Below are 16719 nucleotides of genomic sequence, written 5' to 3' on the forward strand. Positions count from 1 at the left end.
AGGGATTTTGGGTCTTGACTACGAATTCCAGGACAAATTCGGACATCGACCCCCAACCCCTGGTTTGCTTCACTTCATAACTCAGACTGTGGAGATCTCCTACCCTCTTGGAAGATGCCAAGGCCAGAAGGAAAACTGTCTTGAGCATCAGGTTCCTGTTTGATGAGCGACGCAAGGGCTCATATGGACTCTTAGTGAAGCTCTTAAGAACCAAGGAAACATCCCACGTCGGAGGCTTGAGCTCTCTAGGAGAACTCGACTGCTCAAACCCCTTAACTAGCAGGGAAAGTTCCCAGGAAGAGGAGATGTCAATACCCTTAAGGCGTAACACTAAACTCAGGGCTGCCCTGTAGCCTCTAATGGGAGAAACAGACAAACGTTTCTTATCTCTGAGGAAGGTTAAAAAGTCTGCTATTCGCTGAATAGAGGTTGCGAGTGGAGAAAAACCCCGTTTACGACACCAATCACAGTAGATTGGCCATTTGCCTTGGTAAACTGCAGAGGTTGACTTTCTAAGACGGCTGGACATATGCCCAGCTGTTCTCTGGGAAAAGCCTCTCGCTCGGAGGAGATACTTGATAGCCTCCAACTGTGAAGAGACAGGGATTCTACGGACTGGTGGAACCTTCCCACATGGGGCTGACACAGATGTCGCCAAGGGGGAATCTCCTTCAGAACCTCTGACAGCAACGACAGCAGACCTGGGAACCATTCCACCTGAGGCTGCAGAGGGGCTACCAAAGTCATCCTGAGACCCTGTGAACTCATTAGCCTGTTCAGAACCTGACATCAAACATAACGGAGGGAAGGCATACACCTCCAGGCTGTCCCAGGGATGTTGGAATGCGTCCTCTGCCAATGCTAAATGATCTGGAACCACTGAACAGAACATCTCCAGCTTCCTGTTAAAGCGAGTCGAAAAAAGGTCTAGCATGGGGTCTCCCCCAAATCTGGAAAAGCTTGTCTGCCACCACTTGATGAAGGGACCACTCTGTGCCCAGGATCCCGGCGACTGAGTTTGTCTGTGACCACATTCCGTTTGCCTGGGATATACCTGGCTGAGAGCTCTACCGAATTGCTGACCAACCACTGGTGAAGCTCGACGGTCAAGGCGTGAAGTTGACATGAAACCAGGCCTCCCTGCTTGTTCACATAGGCTACCACTGTGGTGTTGTCTGACACAAGAACGACAGAATGACCTACCTTCCCCCGAAACTCCTTCAGTCCCAGGAAGGCTGCCTTCAACTCCAAGACATTGATATGTTGCTGCTTGTCCTCCAAACTCCTGAAGTGATGAGGCCGCCTAAATGAGGCCCCCAACCTGTGAGGGAGGCGTCTGAGAACAGAAGGAAGTCCAGTGGAAGAGAACGCAGAGGGACACCCTTCAACAGATTCTGGTCGTCCAACCACCAAAAAAGATCTTCTCTCACTTCCAGAGACAGAGGAACCATTAACAGGGGAGAGTCCCCCGCCGGAGACCAGAACTCTCCCAGTCTCCATTGCAGAGACCGAAGATGAAGACACCCATGAGGTACCAGCTTCTCCAAGGAAGACAACACTCCCAGAAGAACCTGCCACTGATGTGCTGACTGATGTGATTCTGACACGAAGTTGCGCGCCACCACCTGCAACTTCTCCAATCTCTGATCCAATGGGAAAACTTTTGCCACTGTTGTATCGATGACCATGCCCAGGTAGAGAATCCTTTGACTGGGTACAAGGTTCGACTTTTCCTGGTTGACTAATATGCCCAGTTCCAGGCAGAACCAAAGTAGACGATCCCCGTCCTGCAGCACCTTTTCCCTAGAAACTGCCAAGACTAACCAATCGTCGAGGTACCTCAGCAAACTGATCCCCTGAGCATGAGCCCAACTTTACACGAGAGAGAAGACCCTTGTGAACACTTGAGGGGTCGTCATCAGCCCGAAGCACAATACTTTGAACTCGAGAGAGAAGCGAAGGAACTTCCTGGACATCCGATGAACAGGGATTTGGAAGTATGCATCCCCTTAAGTCTATCGACAGCATAAAGTCGCCTTCCCTCACGGCTGCCAACACTGAGCACGGGGTCTCCATCTTGAACCGTGTCTTCCTGATGAAGCGATTCAAGGTGGATAAGTCAATCACAGGCCTCCACCCTCCCAACACCTTGGGCACCAAGATGTGACTGTAAAACCCTGGGGACAGACGCACCACTTCCTCTATCGCATTCTTGTCCAGCATTTTCTGCACTTCCTCCCAAAGAGCCAAGAACTTCAGAGTCTGGAGGATATGCCTTACTGAGCTGTGGCTTGTCCGACAGAGGAGGAGAGAAGTCGAATGGCAGTAGGTACCCCACCCGAAGGACATCTACCACCCACTTCTCCGCCCCATAACTCTGCCACTTGGCCCAATGGCCCGCCAGGCAACCCCCAACCCGTGGCATAGGAGAGGGAGAGGTGCCTAACCTACCAACAGCCCCCTTTACCTCTGGCCCTTGGACCCCTTCTTGGCTTAAAGGAACGAGAGCGAAAGGGGCGCTGATCTCCTGACTTAGGCCGAGTCGAATGGGAAGGTCCTGCCAAACTCGAAGTCTTCAACGGCCTACCAGGCGATGATCTCCTAGACTACTGCTGGACAGGGAGAGGAGAAGGAGCCGGACATCTCTGAGGACAAGACCCCAACTTAAAACGGCCTGGTTCACCAGTCTGTCTTTGATGTCAGCCCAGCGCCGGTCTATCGCATTCTCGAGCTCTCTCCTAGGAAACAAATATTGGGACTCCAACAGATCTCCGTTCCTCAATGCCAGCAAGGACTCAGTGTCGAGCGATCTCTCCATCCTAGACAAAGCCGCACCCCTTCTAATCAGAAGGAGGTTAGCCCATAAATTAGCACTGAGGTGAGCCATATATGAAAATGCCTTGCCCCGGACTGCAACAGACTGGCAAGCGAGGATGCACTCACCAACCCTTCTGGGGACCTGTCGCTATCTTGGCAATAACCACAGACCAGAAGTCCAGCCAAGAAACCGTCTGCAACATGGAGGCCGCCGTAGATTCCAATGCTGAGGCATCTTGTGGAGACAAGGGCAGAGCCACCAACCTCACCTGCTCCAAAGTCAATCCCGGCTTCAGGCGAAGGACGTCTGGGTTAAGATGGTGCGACAACAAAAAAGCAGAGTTCATAGCATAGTACTTCCTATGTCTCGTGAGAGGCGGGGGTAGTAGCTTGGTAGAGTCCCTAGAGCGAAGCGAACCTTCCCGGTCCGAAACAGAGGCGTTAATCTTCTGCAAGACCGACTGAATGTGCCCCGACAAAGGAAGCTAAGGAGATGATTTGGGGTCCTGAGTAGCTCCCACTAAGGCTTCCAAGCAAGAAGGAGTGTAAGACGACCAAGCCTGAGTCCTACTTTAAAATTGTTAAACCCACAAATGAGCCTCCACAAAATGCGCTAGCAACCCCTCCAAGGACGGGGGACCCCCTAGCCCGAGCGTCTTCCAAATCGCCGCCATTTTGGATGCCTCCAACTCTGGAAGAAAAGAGATTGATGAAAAAGCCTCACCCTTCTCGGGAATCAAATTAACTCCCGAGGAAGAAGGGGCTACATTACAAACATCAACCTGGTGGCCTCCCGATACTTCCAGCGACGAATCAATGGAAGAAAAGAAAGGAGAGACAGAAAAAACGCTACTATGGGGGTTGACTACTGCAGGAGACAAAACATCGGGGAGGGGCAAAAAACCTTCCCAAGTGGGAAGAGTCAAAACCCTTCGATGTTCTCTCTCGCCATAAAACGACTTCCACTGCTCTTTAGGCCATGCTCGGCATTCCGTGCAAGGATTCGTTATAGTACAAAAATTAGAACGACACCTACTGCACGTTATGTGAGGGTCAGTCGCTGCCGAAGCCAAAAAACGAGAACACAGAAAACCTGGAACTCCAGGGCACATACGTTGACGCCGAGAAGGAGCAGAAGAAGCCATAATATAAGTCAAACACACACACATTAAACACAAGCAAAACGGGCAATGAACCCGGAAAAGGCCAAGATAGGTTAACACGACTCTCGCCCAGGCGGTCAAAGAAAGACTGGCGTAGCGGCGTGGTCCTTGACCACTCCTCACCCGAGCTACACATGCGTTGCCAGATATCACAAGATTCCTAGAAATTATCCTATTGTTAAGACCGAAGGTTTGTTCGCGTATGAACAATGCAAAGAAAAAATTGTATTCGATTATACTCTGAATGCACTTATTGCACATGGTTGTTAACCAAGTTGTTTAATATAACCCAATGCTATGAAAACCCTGATGACATTGCTTAGCAACCTTCCATTATTCACCGAGCCCCCACCCAACATTTGCTGGTCTAGTGAGTTCCTGTACAGTATAAAGAAACAATGACCATTTTGTCACTGACCAATTCCTCTCTGTTTGTCTACCATGTAACAACATAAAAACTGATACCAAAAGGTAGCTCTGTATGTGTAGACCGAGTTATAAAATGGTTTAAAATGAAACAAAATTCTCAACTGCAAATAACTCTCAAACTAAACCAAAACTGCTACATATTCTAAAAATTAACAACATTTTGGCTTTGTGATCAGTTAAACTACTTCATATTCAACTATCACATTTGGTAATTGCAAGATTTGTGACAAAAGAAAAATTTATATTTGAAGATGCAGAGCATTCAATATACGTACATATATTCATTTATAACCAGAATTATCCACATACCTTTAATAGTATGTTCATCTGGATTGCCGAGATTTACAGGTAATGAATAATTGGAGTTCATCAGCTTTATCAAGCCATCTACCAGATCTGATACATACTGGAATGATCGAGTCTGTTTACCAGTTCCATAAATCTGCAAGATAGAATATGAACTTTGTAATGCCACAACCAGTGTCAATAACATAAACACCTTAACTTATGTGGTCCTTGTATTTTTGTTACAAAATTGTTTTCTTACATTACCATATGCACCAGCCATAAAAAATTAACTAGATCTATGGTCAGGCTTCAGTATGCAAGAAAAACAGGAAAATACTAGAACTAATCAACATCCTATCAAAAACCTACAGTTTTCTTTATTATCTTTACTTTAAACATGATATTGTTATGATACAATAAAGTTTTGTACATACTTACCTGGCAGATATATACTTAGCTATAGTCTCCGACGTCATGACAGAATTTCAAATTTCGCGGCACACGCTACAGGTAGGTCAGGTGATCTACCCTCCCGCCGCTGGGTGGCGGGACTAAGAACCATTCCCGTTTCCTAATCAGATTTTCTCTTCCACCTGTCTCCTGAGGGGAGGCTGGGCGGGCCATTAATCGTATATATCTGCCAAGTAAGTATGTACAAAACTTTATTGTATCATAACAATATCTTTTTGTACAAGCAACTTCCCCGGCAGATATATACTTAGCTGATTGGCACCCTTGGTGGAGGGTAAGAGACAGCTAAATACTATATATAACAAAACAGGAAAACAACATATGTTGTAGGTTATAAAGAAAAAACCTTGGTTCTTACCTGAATGGGCAGAAGACTTCATGGATACTGTCTATGAGTCTGCTTGCCTCAAGAGCTTCAGCGAGGATGAGACCTGTGACCGATAGCCCTTCTGGATCGTGTCAATGGGGGCTGGCCCACTTACTTGACAGAGCCTTCTATCGGATCGTGCCAATGGGGGCTGACCCACTTACATGACAGAGCCTTAACCTGTATCATATCAATGGGGACTCGCCCTCTTACATGACAGAGCTTTAGGTATCAATGTACAAGGAGCACAAAACCAATCCCGACCACCTGACCAACTCTAACCTGTGTTAGAGCTAACAATTGAAAGGGGTTACCACTTAACCCTCTTTCAAACAAATATAAAAACATAACACCAATTAGAAATTAAACTAAACTAACAAGGATTAGTCTCAGCTCCCTGTCCCAGCACTGAAACTGCAGATATGTAGTGCCCCAACGAGAAGCACTTATCGTAAGTAACTCTCACGTCTCTCAAGTAGAAAGAAGCAAACACAGAGTTGCATCTCCAGGATGTAGAGGCTACAATATTGTTCAGCGACATATTCTTCTGAAACGTCAGAGGTGTCGCAATGGCCCTTACTTCATGTGCTTTAACTCTAAGGAGTTTAAACTGTTCCTCATTGCACGTCGCATGTGCCTGTTATGACGTTCCTCATAAAGAACACCAGAGCGTTCTTAGAAATGGGTCTTCTGGAATCTCTGACAGAACACCAGAGACTCTTTAGGTTGCCCTTAATCTTCTTTTTTATTCTTTCCAGGTAGAATTTTAAGGGTCCTGACAGGGCACAGAGATCTCTCTATCTCTCTTCCCACTAAGGGTGAGAGCCCTTTGACCACAAAACTTCAAGGCCAGGGTTTAGAGGGATTCTCTTTCTTCGCTAAGAACAAAAGCTTTAAAAGAGCAGATTGGCGACTCTCCTTTAAACCCTACTCTAGCATCCAGAGCCTGAAGCTTGCTAACTCTTCTAACAGTCGCCAGCACTAAAAGAAAACAGAGACTTTCTAGTCAGGTCCCTGAAGGACGCCTGTTGAGGGGGTTCGAACTTGTCCGATACTAGGAACTTGAGAACCACATCTAAGTTCCAACTAGGCGGTCTAGAGTACTACTTCTTAGTCGTCTCAAAAGATCTGATAAGATTATGCAGATCTTATCCTCCACGATATTCAGGTCCCTGTTCCTGAACACCGCGGATAGTAAGCTGCATTCTTCTCTTAAAAAGAGAAGGAAGTCAGCAATTATGGTCACAGAGGTACTGGATGAGGATAATTTCTTCGTCCTGCACCATCTCCGAAACACTTCCCACTTCGACTGGTAGACTCGCAAGGTTGATGACCTGCGGGCTCTGGCGATCGCACTAGCAGCCTTGGGCGAAAAGCCTCTCACTCTGACAAATCTCTTTTGAAGGTAGTCAGGCAGAGAGCAGGTAGGTTTTAGTGAAACCTGTCACAGTGGGGTTGTCTCAGCAGATCTCCCCTGAGTGGAAGAGATCTGGGGAAGTCCACCATCCATTCCAGTACCTCTGTGAACCATTCCTGAGCGGGCCAAAAGGGAGCGACCAGGGTTAGTTTCGTTCCTGTTGAGGGGATGAACTGTCTCAATATTTCCCCCAAAATCTTGAGTGGGGGAAACGCGTAGCCGTCTATCCCTGTCCAGTCTAGAAGGAGTGCGTCCACCGTTATTGCTCTCGGATCCGAAATGGAGGAGCAAAAGTTGTCCAGTCTCTTGTTCTAATTCGTGGCAAAAAAGGTCTATGTGTGGTCTGCCCCCAAAGGCTCCACAACATCTGGCAAACGTCTTGATGGAGAGTCCATTCTGTAGGGAGGACTTGATCTCTCCTGCTCAGAAGGTCCGCCCTTACGTTCTTCTCTCCCTGAACAAATCTGGTGAGAAGTGTAATTTCTCTCTCTCCTCTGCCCACAGCAACAGGTCTCTTGCTGTTACGTACAGGGAGACGTAATGAGTCCCTCCGTTTCCTTAAATATGCCAGAGTCGTGGTGTTGTCCGAGTTGACCTGGACCACCGAGCCTCTGACTTCTGGTTCGAAACTCCTCAGAGCCAGGAAGACTGTATTCAACTCCTTTTTGTTGATGTGCCAGTTCACCTGGTCCCCCTTCCAGGTGCCTGACACTTCTTTCGCCCCTAGTGTTGCACCCCATCTCGACTCTGAGGCTTCTGAGGACAACACTAGGTGCGGATTCGGCTTTTAAAAGAGACAAGCCCTTGTTCATTCTGAGTGGGGAAAACCACCAATTCAGTTACTTTACCCCTCCCAGGCTCGGGAAGGTGTCTGCAGCGAAGTTCTTGGTACACTCGAACTAAGTCTACACCTTAGTTCGTAACTGACTCGGCCGCTATGACAGCTGCCGACTGACTGCGTTCGGTATGGAGGTAAGTTGTCCAAGTATCCGAGCAAGTCACGTGTCCTTCGCCTTTGAAGGGTTAAGCCGAGAGACCATCAAAAACGTACATTTATTTGTCACCAATGCCAGACGGCGAGGTGAAGATTCTGTTAAGGCATGTGCCCAACAGGTGAAAGTCAATTGCCTTCTAGAGACCGAGGTTCCTGATGGCAAGACATTCTCATAGTAGTTGAATCTCAGCTAAGGAGAAACAACACTGCCGTAGAAGACGGAGGACAGAGAATGCAACCTACTTCTTCACAGCCGAATTGAGAGAGATTCTCAAGGTTCTGAACCCGTGCTTACCAATGACTGAAAAACGCTAACCGCGATTTCATTGCTGTCCGGTGAGAAGTCGTAATTGCTATGAAAGCGGGGCGTTTTTCAGTAATGAAAAACCCCCGGGAAGAACTACCTGCAGAACAGCTCCTAATAGGTTGAACATTTGGAAGCAGAGCTGTCATGCGGGGGAGTAGGCGATTTCTTTCAATACATCTGTTAATTTGGGGTGAACAATGAACAATTGCACACCTACAAATACGAGATATTTTTGAAGACAAACTCCGATGTCTGAAGAAAAATTCCAAATTATCGCAGTGCGATCCAGCGGTAGACTAGTACAGACTTCTGCTACAATGTGGTAAACAGAAAAAAAAATTAAAGAGTCCAAGAGATATCTGTTGAAAATTTCTTGCAATGTTGAAGGCAATGAAACCGAGCATCACAGCAGTAGATGGTCATTCATGTATGCGAGAATCCCCGTTAATCAGAGACCTAAGTCCATGAATGTTGGGCAGAGATACGGTTCGGCAGTCAATCATTGCAGGGGAGAGACACACAACCGACCGTGCATCTCGGAGAGCCAGCTGGTACTGAGCTGTTATCACAGTGACAGGAGACTCATACCCTGTTAGCTCTCGCCGACTCGTCATCCTGAGTTGCCATGTAATCCATTCCACGAAGGAATGCGTTCGGCTAGAACCATCGAGCATAAAAATACGCTCGAGCAATTATATTTAAGCGAAACGGATTTCAGAAAATACAAAAGCTGAGTTGGTGTTGTCGTAACAATACCATAAGTAACTAAAATCGAAACTGGTAACTCGCGGGAGGTTGCAGGGAGCCCCAATTAGCAGTTATCAATTAGGTATGCGTCTACACCCCGGACAGTTCAACTGCTTAACAGAATCATGTCGCGAAGGCAAAATACGTAGTATTTTTGTAGGTTTCCGTACAACTACCTCCATCCTACATTCTTTTTCCCTACGAGGAATGAGAGTAAGGATTGGAGATCGAGCGCCTTCATTCTCTATTCAAAAGAATAAAGGAGAGGTCTTTCCCGAAGGAAAGCTTCAATTGTGAACAGAGTACTGAAGACGACAGTTCAAGCTTCTTATCTTATTGGGCAGAATACTTCATGGACACTGTCTATGAGTCTGCTTTGCCTCAAGAGCCTCAGCGAGGTAGTGACCTATGACTAAGAGCTCTTCTGGATCTTGTCAATGGGGGCTTAACCGCTTACACGACAGAACCTTATTAGGATCTTTGTCAATGGGGACTAGCCCACTTACATGACAAAGCCTTTTTGAATCTTGTCAATGGGGGCTTACCCACTTACATGACAGAACCTTTTTGGATCTTGTCAATGGGGTCTTACCCACTTACATGACAGAACCTTTTGGATCTTGTCAATGTGGGCCAACCCACTTACATGACAGAACCTATTCCAAGAATTCGAGCCTTTGGCGAGGTTCCCGAATATCGTAATAATTATCGGGGACTCTCGTCTAGCTCACTTTGGACCATGGTTTCGCTTAAGTGTTAAGAGATTGTAAAAAACTCAAACACTGCGAGTGCTAGAAATTCCGCAGAATCTTAAGCACTCGGCGAAACCCCCACCGAATTCGTCAGACGATCATTGGTTGGTGGTTCTCTCGAATCCCGTAGAAATCGAGGATGGGGCAGGATCCCTCCTCAATGACTGGGCTTACGCCAGGTAGGATCCGAAGATCCCCACCAGCTGTGCAGTCCTCCACGTAGTAGGGGCTTTTCTGTCCAAAGAAGGGTGCCTACCAGTAGTAAGGCACCTGCTTGAAGAAGAGAGCCTGCCAGGAGAAAAAGCGTCTGCTAAGAGAGGAGCGTCTGTGAGGAGAGGCGCATCTATCATGCTTAACAGGGGAGAGGCACCTGGAACTTCTCGGTGAAGGGCTCCTGTCCTGAGGGGCACTACACTTGCGAGGGGGGAGCTCAGAGCTCTTGATCGGAAGAGCGATGTCCTTCTTGCGAGGAGGGTCCTTAACTAGAGTGCCCATCAACGTACAAAGTTGCTCCTGGAGGTCGAGAAGGACCCGCTTAGTACAAGTACCATCCTACTTACAACCAAGTTTGGTTCCGACCCACTGGTTGTAAGTCAGAATGGATGTTAGTTGAACCTTAAAAAGTGGCCAACATACTGGGTAGGGTATACTATCAAACCTTTGCTATATAAAAGAGCCTACTTAGTACTGTAATGTAATGTACAATCATTATTTCAATCTTTTTACCATAATGTACTTCTACTAATACATTTTAATCATTTATGTAATAGTATATATTACGTACAATCAGGCATTGAGTTACAATGGGGTTAGGTTCTTCCATGCATGTCAGAAGTCGATTCTTACGTAAATTGGTTTGCAATTCAGTCTACAGTACAGTTAATACCAAATGATGCTGCAGATAGGGCAGGGTAACTTAAACTGATGCTGCCTGAGTGATGAGAGTTCTCATGCCTGAGTGATGAGAGTTCTCATGAGATGGCGCAGTGCCAAGTAACTCAATGGTGAACTGTCTGAAGTAAGGTTGTAAGTACGAGTGGTCGTATGTCGAGCAGGTTGTAAGTCGGATGGTAGTTGTAGACTTCTCCTGATCTCCTTCGGGAGAAGGCAAACTTCCTGTCAAAAAGGCGACTCCTCCGGCGAATAGCGCCTGCAAGGAGAAAAGCGCCTCATGGGAGACGAGCGTCCGGCTGGCTCCGTGCGCCAGGCTGGGCCGCTGGCGCCGCACGCCTGTCTGGCGCCGAGCGCCTGCTAGGAAAGGCGCGCCTGTGAGGAGAGAAGCGTCTCGCGGCCTGGAGAAGCCGAATTGGAAGAAGCACTTCCTCAGGATGCCTTTTCTGTGGCGATCCATGGCAGTCTGGGTCGAGACAACAGAGCCTGCCGAAGGGATGCCTGACCGTTGGGGATGCTCTACATCCTCCTTACGGCTGCCGACATTCCTCCTCCCCTGGTTCTGGGAGTTTGGAAGAGGTCTAGGCCTAGGAGCAATGCGGAGCCAGACAGACGCCCCCTCCACTAAACTGGGAACACTGCACAAAAACTTCCCACAGCACTCTTACCTTCCATTGCAAGCAACTGCAATTCCATCCTGCAAATTTTGGCTTTCATGCCAGAAATATATAAATCAAACTCACTTCGTTTGTTTGTTTGTTTGTATGGTACTTTACGTTGCATGGAACCAGTGGTTATTCAGCAACGGGACCAACCAGCCACTCTGCTGAGGAGCTTCATCTCAAAGACAAATCTGCAGGTTCGAAGAAGGGAGAAGGGGCTGAAAATGGAGGAGAGGTTGCTACAACTACATTAGGGTTAGGTTCTAAAGCCTCCTCAACTAGCTCGTTAGTCCGAGAACTACTGGAGTTTCTAGACGAAGCTTCCTAACTCTGTTCTTCTCTAACTCCCTCAAAGAAGAAGAAAGAGAATTCTTCCTCATTCAAAATCTCACGTTCAGTACAAGGATTATTAATAGACAATTCATTAATAAGTGATCTATAGAACTACAAAACAAACTTCAACAATGAAGGTTCTCTTAAGGATTCTCATCACATCTTCATGACAAATGTTTCGTGTTAATGACTGTCACTCAGTAACTGCATACAGTACGTAATTATGACTGTCTTACAACAGAGTGGTAGTTCGTTAGAAAAAACAAAAATTAAATTACTCTTTTACAGTGCGAGGATCTACCGAATCCTTCAGTAGTCTTATGTCACACATTCATCGCGCATATTCTAAACACAGTACTAGCGTCTGACGCATTAGAGAATCATAAAAAGTAAACAAAAGCGTATGCCAAGCCAACAATCCAATACGTCACCAAAAGACAGTCAAAAGATCCACGGCAAGCGAAAAACGAAATCCAAATCAGGAGGAACCAACAACAGGTGTTGTCAGAACCAGCGACAGTGAAAATCTGATTAGGAAACGGGAATGGTTCCTAGTCCCGCCACCCAGCGGCGGGAGGCTAGATCACCTGGCCTACCTGTAGCGTGTGCCGCGAAATTTGAAATTCTGTCGGGACGTCGGAGACTATAGCTAAGTATATATCTGCCGGGGAAGTTGCATGTACAAAAATCTCATTTTTATATTAAAAACGTAGCTCTAGACATTTATGAACTTGAAATATCCATGACCTGTACTGATCTGCTAGCTGAAAGAGAAAACTACAGCAAAATTGAACAGACAGTCTTTACACACAAAAACCAACATATATGCACAGGTCACAGTGGATGCCTTCATAAATCAGTCCTGCACAATACCCCCGTTTCTAAATTTCAGTAAATAAGCATGTGAACTGTTTTGTCCTAAAAGCTTTCTTGCATTTGTTTAGTGTTTCAATGTAGATCTGAAGATGTCTACCCTAAGAGGCATAAAGAATTGATGCCCTTAGAAGAGAAAGTGAAGATCTTGAATAAGCTGAAGGAGGACATCAGTAACTATTGCTGTAGGAAACCTGTTCAGTGCCTGTTGACAACAAGGTCAATACAAAATGGGAGATGGAAATTTGTGAATGTATTGCAACAAGTGTCACTGCAAGTGTGAAACCAAATCATGTGTATGAGAGATGTATGATTATTATGGAAAATGCAATCTTCTTGTGGCTCAAACATAAAGCATAACTATGCACCAGTTGACTCAGTGCTTTTGAAAGCAAGAGGGCAATTTCTTTATACGTACCATTCAATGTTCAAAGAAGCAGGTTCTAGAAGTGAGCAACATCCTATACCCAAACTTCAAGCAAGCTTTCTAGTACCAGACTAAATAGTACTCGGCAATTCTGAAGAAGAACTGACCGAGAAAAAAGGTTATCTGCCTGAACAAGTAACTAATTTAATGCTGATAAATTAGCTGTTCTGGAACTGCATGACTCCCTGCACATTGTAACAAAGCCATAAAAAAGCACATCTTTGTTTTGTGCAATTGCTCTGAAGCAAGTAAAAGAGCCATGCTTGATTCATGTAAGTCAGCCAACTCTCAAGCATTAAAGGGAAAGGCCATCCCTTATTTTTGGAATAGGGAAAGGACATTTATTATTTCTGGAATAGTTCAATGTTTCGTTCTTAAGGTGTGCAAAAAGGGTTGTCCTTCAAGGTCCTCCTTGACAAAGCTCAATGCTGCCATTGGATCGCAGAGTGATGTGCTATTCTTCTGGAGTGATGTACTATTCTTCCATGGGTTTTGAAGAGTTTGCAAAACAATTGTTACAATGTTTTTGGTTTTTTGAAGGATTACTGATAGATATACTAAACGGACTAAGAACTTAAAATTTTAGAATGTTGGTGACAGAACAGGCCTACATTTTATATGGAATAACTGTATGAATCAGAACATTAAAAAAAATTCACTGCTAATCCAATGCCTTTCCAATCCATTGACTTAAATATCTTCAGCAAACACACTTTCCCCTTCTAGGGGTAGCTCAAGAAGGTAACTGCCTTTTGGTGTTTTCACAGGCAAGAGGAGCATCCTAATCATTGGACCACAAGTACCAATTAAATATCCAATTTAAAAACTTACTTCTTGACAGAGCAATTTTATTAATAAAAAAAATCTGACAAAGAACAAAATTTAACTTACTGTAATGCTGTCACCAGTTAATGCTTGAAGAATGAAGTTTGATACCACTCTACCATCATTCATATGCATTCTTGGTCCATATGTATTGAAGATCCTAGCCACTCGAACTTCAGTTTTTTCTTGCTTATTATATGAATAAGCTAGTGTTTCTGATACACGCTTTGCTTCATCATAACATGCACGAGGGCCTGGTGAGAGATTATTAATATAGTATATACAAAACTTTATTATTACGAATTGAGTATGGTTATGTAAATCTTAGTTTAACCAGACCAATGAGCTGATTAACAGCTCGCCTAGGGCTGGCCCGAAGGATCAGATATTTTTATGTGGCTAGGAACCAATTGGTTACTTTGCAACAAGACCTAGAGCTTATTGTGGGATCAAAACCATATTATGTATATCCAGAAATGAATGTCTAATCACCAGGAATTAATTCCTCAGATTCTATGCTGGCAGAGCAGGGGGCGAACTTGGGCTACCAAATTGGTAAGCAAGCATGCAACCCACTTGTACAATGAGGAACTTTTTGAGTATGGTTAATTGTCTCTTTATGAAAAGGGCTTATTGCACTGACTTTTTTAAAAAGCTTCATGACTGTAAAGTATAATGTAACATTTCCCTACGAACAATTTTTAAATTTCCCTACTTAATTTATTTAACTAAATGAAATAATTTTATGCATTTCCATCTTATTTTACTTAATTATGACAAGATTCTTATCTATCAAACCAATGAAAATAAAAGAATATAAATCTTGTTTTAAAAATTAGGTAATATCTCCCAAACAACCCCTCTTAACTTCACGCATTATTTGTATTAATACACCCACACCCAAGTAATAAATATCCAGGAAATTATTATCAAAATATACTACTGACAATATAAATTGAGTCAACACAGTTACTGAATATAAATAGTAAATGGATTACAGATAAGTGTTGGTAGCTTTAGTGAACACCACAGGTCTGATGATGCATTACATCTAAGATTGTTTTAAGTAATTTCTTATGTTCTAGATAAACATTTTAATTTGACCAATGTCACTGATCTCTTCCAATAATATCCATTTAGAAGTGGGTAGACATCTAGTAGGCACAGCCCTCACACAGTGCCAATCAGAGAGGAGGGGAGAAGGGTATTGGATAAGAGAACAGTTATAGTACATCTATGCAATTCAAAATGTTAAAAAATGTTACCCATGTAAATTACTAACCTTTATTCTATTAGCACCAAATAATTATTTGGGATGAAGGAAACAGACTTTTGGGATTTTCAGGCAGGAAATCAGTCTACTTTAGATCTTCATTCAAGTCATATTTGGCGCCTAAACATAAACAATTCTACAGTCCTACCTGATCATATCTAGAATATCATATGTATGATAATTAAAGCCTAATGGAGAGAGTATTATTACACCCAATCTTGGCCATTTACTATACATATAACATAATGATTAGCCAACATCCTTGAGAAAATTTTTTATGGATAGATTGTAGAAGTAAACCCTTTTTTCCATTCTAGTCACGTTCCTATCAAACAAAAAATACCTTGAACCTACTGACCTCATCCCGAAGTTTTTCTCATAGTGAATGCTATCACACATCTTTGATGATAAGCAACAAACACACACACTGAACACCAGCCTGAAGACTGGATCCCTGATGTATAATTGCACTGAATATTCTTGAATGAATAACATCTCACAGTTTCAAAGAAAAAGTGAGTTGGAGGAGATTGTTATCAGTGGTGTTTTGACTGTCAAGGTTGACTGCAAGTGTCTTGAAGCATAGGTAGTATATCCTAAAGACTAATTCCGTTGTCCTTATAGCATAATTTTATGAAACAAGCCTGAGTCATGACTTTACAATCAAGTTTCCAAAGAAAAAAATGCTCACATTAAAACAAAAAGAGAATTTAGTAATGAAAACAGTATACAGTATAAATTGTTGATACACTGGATAACAATAAATCAGACCAAATCGAAGTAAAGCAAAAGATGCATACCACACACTGAAATTTCAGTCATGGCACAATCAACTAACAAAGTACTGCCAGGTATCTAGTAACCTTCATTCTTTATTAACACATTGGCTACTACCCATCTATTGCTAACATTTATTTTCCTTATAAAAGATTAAAACATTTTGAGTAAAAAAATATTAACATTTATATAAAAAAATAACTTTGAAACAAAACTTCTTTTCAGAAGAAAAGTTTATAATTGAAGTGCTTCCTACCTAACCTGAATAACAATAACATAGAAGCTGTATCATGAACTAGCTATAACAAGTATTGTGGACTAGAAATAAGAGGACAGAAAGCATGACAATCCTTGCAAGACAGTTTCCTTCACAGATAGAAAAATTATAAAGATAATTATGCCAACATTTTTTCTTAACTGCAGTTTTCAGCAAGTTTTCCATTGTTGAATTTTGTGCAAATAACCCCAAAGTTGAAATGAAGTATGAACTTCTACACAACAATTACAAGTGACGATTAGGGATGATATACCAAGACAAAATCAATGTAAAAAATTGATAAAAGATTAAGTTTCCTGCTGCAATACAATCACTGATGACCAAAACAGGTAGTAAAATGTATTTCAGAATTGGCACAACACCAACAATACTACTGGGAATGTTGTTCCCACCTCTTCATACCAACTTTACTAAATATGAACAACAACTATGTTGAACAACAATTGTTACTTGTCTTATATCTTTGATTAGGCATAATGCATTAGACACTTACCAATTGGATTTACATGCCCCCAGTAGGTCTCTGGCTGGGGATGAACCTCAGGATCACCATATACCTCAGATGTACTGGCTATCAAGATCCTTGCACCAACACGTTTGGCCAACCCTACCAATGACAATTATAATCA

The 16719-nt window shown here is 43.7% G+C and overlaps 1 protein-coding gene across 1 annotated transcript in view; it reads right to left on the bottom strand.

The window, feature by feature from the left end:
- The window catches only part of LOC135222921 (UDP-glucuronic acid decarboxylase 1-like), a 61227-nt gene that overhangs the window by 27980 nt on the left and 16528 nt on the right, over positions 1-16719 (bottom strand). Inside the window, exons 5-7 of the mRNA XM_064261353.1 lie at positions 16584-16697; positions 13830-14017; positions 4719-4851 (exon numbers count right to left, since the gene is read on the bottom strand). Coding sequence (XP_064117423.1) covers positions 4719-4851; positions 13830-14017; positions 16584-16697 — 435 coding nt within the window. The remainder of the gene's footprint in view (positions 1-4718; positions 4852-13829; positions 14018-16583; positions 16698-16719) is intronic.

Source organism: Macrobrachium nipponense, chromosome 8 (assembly GCF_015104395.2).
Source record: "Macrobrachium nipponense isolate FS-2020 chromosome 8, ASM1510439v2, whole genome shotgun sequence".
Lineage (NCBI taxonomy): Eukaryota > Metazoa > Arthropoda > Malacostraca > Decapoda > Palaemonidae > Macrobrachium > Macrobrachium nipponense.